Here is a 2588-nt window from a genome sequence, read left to right as displayed (position 1 = left end):
AACATGAAAGACTACACACTGTTGTACAACAAGACGGACGTACTCTTGCTGGCGGACATTATGGAGAACTTTCGCGACGTTTGCATGCAGACGTACCAGCTCGACCCTGCTTGGTACTACACGGCTCCCGGACTCGCGTGGAGTGCGATGCTCAAGACCACCGGCATAAAACTTGACCTTCTCAGTGACTACAACATGATCCTGATGATCGGCAAGGGCATTCGTGGCGGAGTGTCACAGTGCTCTAACCGGTACGCCGCAGCAAACAAACCCTTATATGGAAGCAGAATTCAATGTGGACCAGCCGACTTCCTACCTGACGTTCTTGGACGCAAACAATCTGTACGGCTGGGCCATGAGTGAGTACATGCCGTATAAGAACTTCAAGTGGTGCAAAACCGACATTGACGTTACAAAAGTTCCGGATGACGCACCAACTGGCTACATTCTGGAAGTCGACTTGGTGTATCCCAATAATTTGCACGACTTGCACTCTGACTTGCCTCTTGCACGTGAACGTCGAGTACCGCCGGGATCGAAAGAAGAGAAACTTCTCACCACACTGCTAGAGAAGGAAAAATATGTTGTCCACTACCGGAATCTAAAACAGTATCTATCGCTCGGCATGAAACTTAAGAAAGTCCACAGAGTTATAAGCTTCAGTCAATCAGCCTGGCTCAAGCCCTACATCGACTTGAACACTCAGATGCGTACGCAAGCCAGGAACGAGTTTGAGAAAGATTTCTTCAAGCTCATGAATAACAGCGTGTTCGGTAAGACAATGGAAAACATCCGGAACAGAGTGGACATCCGACTGGCCACGAAAGACAAACAAGTCGACAAGTGGACTGCTCAACCAAACTTTAAGAGCAGGACGATATTCACCGAACAGTTGGCAGCCGTTCACATGTCAAAAACGAAATTGATGTTCAATAAAGCAATCTACGTCGGCATGAGCATTCTGGACGTGTCGAAAACGCTGATGTACGACTTCCACTACAACGTCATCAAGAGGCGGTACGGTCACAAAGCCCAACTTCAATATACAGACACCGACTCGCTAACGTACCACATCCAGACGACCGACTTGTACAAAGACATCAAAGACATGATCGATCTGTTCGACACCAGCGACTATCCCGAGCCCAACCGTTACAACATGCCTCGAGTCAACAAAAAAGGTACTAGGGAAGATGAAAGACGAGCTCAACGGCAGAATCATGTACGAGCACGTAGGACTTCGCTCGAAAATGTACTCCAGCAGATCCGAAGGCGGAGTGATCAAAAAGTCGAAAGGTGTCAAAAAGACAACGATAGAAAACCACCTGACCTTCGACGATTACAAACAGTGTCTGTTCACCTCAGGTATACAATACGGTTCGATGAACATGATCCGGAGCTTCAAACACGACTTGTACAGCGTTGAATTTAAAAAGATTGTTCTGTCGCCTTACGATGACAAACGTTACATTCAAGACGACGGCATCGGGACTCTGCCCTGGGGACACTACAGCATCCCCGTAGAAGTTATGGCTGAGCTGGAAATCCGGTCTGCTCTGTCGACACAGTGAGACTACCTACGGTAAAAACAAATGTAAATATATTATGTAAAAACCTGTTTAGCTGTATGTAAATATTTTCACACATTGTATTTAAATAAAATGTATATATTTTTTTTTATGTTGTTGTGGATTTTATTTTCAGATTAATGTACTCTGTGTTTATAATGACAAAAGTCTGATATAAAATTAATGATCAATTAAAAATTAAGTGGAAGCAAACGAGCTGTAATCTGTAAGGTCGTGACCCAAGATAAACCGTTCCGAGTGTTTGCGAATAATAAGTGGTTGGTATATTAAACATTAATAATCTAATCATTCTTCCTCTTTCATTAGAAGGTTTGAATTGTATAAGTGTTTTATATCAATTTAGAAAAATACGCATATTAAGTTAACCTATGTTGTCTACCTATACTTTGTCAGGATAGATACTAGAAATAAATACTAGAATAGTTACTAAAAAAAGGACTTTATGCAACGCTTTAATTAGTAACTAATTAATTAATTAACTTAATTAATCTTTGTAACTTGTACAGTAACAAGCACTTGTAGCAGTAGCAAGCTTGTTTTTTATTTCCCTGTAATCAGGGCTGAAGACCGTCTCTGCTTGGCTCGGGACTCAGCACGCCTCAGCTCCGCTCTGAGGCACTTCACGTCCGCCTCCAGCACCTCCATTGTAGTCAGAAGATTCTTTCTCTCGGCTGTAAGGGTGGTTAGCTTTGCTTCGTAACCAGCAATCAGAACATCTGTATCGAGGGCTTTATCCAGCTGGGTCCTGAGCCTCTCATTCTCGGATTTGTAGTCAGTCAGCTGTTCGGTAAGGCTATTTACTTCAGTGTCATAACTGTTCCTCGAGCTCACATCAAACGAGTGATTTGTCCTTAAAACCAATGTTAAGGTCACTACACACCGTTTTTCCGCAGATGTTAGTTTGTCCTGTAGGGATTCGACTTCAGCCTTTAGCTCAGAACTAACTTGGGATATTCCATTTAATTTGCTCAAAAGAGACGTGATGTGCGGAGTAAGTTT

At 43.2% G+C, this 2588-nt stretch overlaps 1 protein-coding gene across 1 annotated transcript; it reads left to right on the top strand.

Annotated features, from left to right (window-relative positions):
* The first annotated feature begins 541 nt into the window (after window positions 1-541).
* Window positions 542-1603, top strand: LOC124372333. The gene is made up of 2 exons (XM_046830715.1): window positions 542-1151; window positions 1183-1603. The coding sequence occupies exons 1-2, from the start codon at window positions 626-628 to the stop codon at window positions 1569-1571; spliced, it is 915 nt and encodes a 304-aa protein (XP_046686671.1). The 5' UTR covers window positions 542-625; the 3' UTR covers window positions 1572-1603.
* Window positions 1604-2588: the final 985 nt, after the last annotated feature.

Source organism: Homalodisca vitripennis, unplaced genomic scaffold (genome assembly GCF_021130785.1).
Source record: "Homalodisca vitripennis isolate AUS2020 unplaced genomic scaffold, UT_GWSS_2.1 ScUCBcl_2890;HRSCAF=8037, whole genome shotgun sequence".
Lineage (NCBI taxonomy): Eukaryota > Metazoa > Arthropoda > Insecta > Hemiptera > Cicadellidae > Homalodisca > Homalodisca vitripennis.
Note: the sequence above shows the minus strand (reverse complement) of the source record. Positions and strands in the feature narration are given on the sequence as shown.

Coding starts and splice junctions, on each gene's coding strand:
- LOC124372333 (XM_046830715.1), top strand. CDS start 626: ATGAAACTTAAGAAAGTCCACAGAGTTATAAGCTTCAGTCAATCAGCC. Junction 1,152..1,182: donor CGACTATCCCGAGCCCAACC/GTTACAACATGC, acceptor CAACAAAAAAGG/TACTAGGGAAGATGAAAGAC.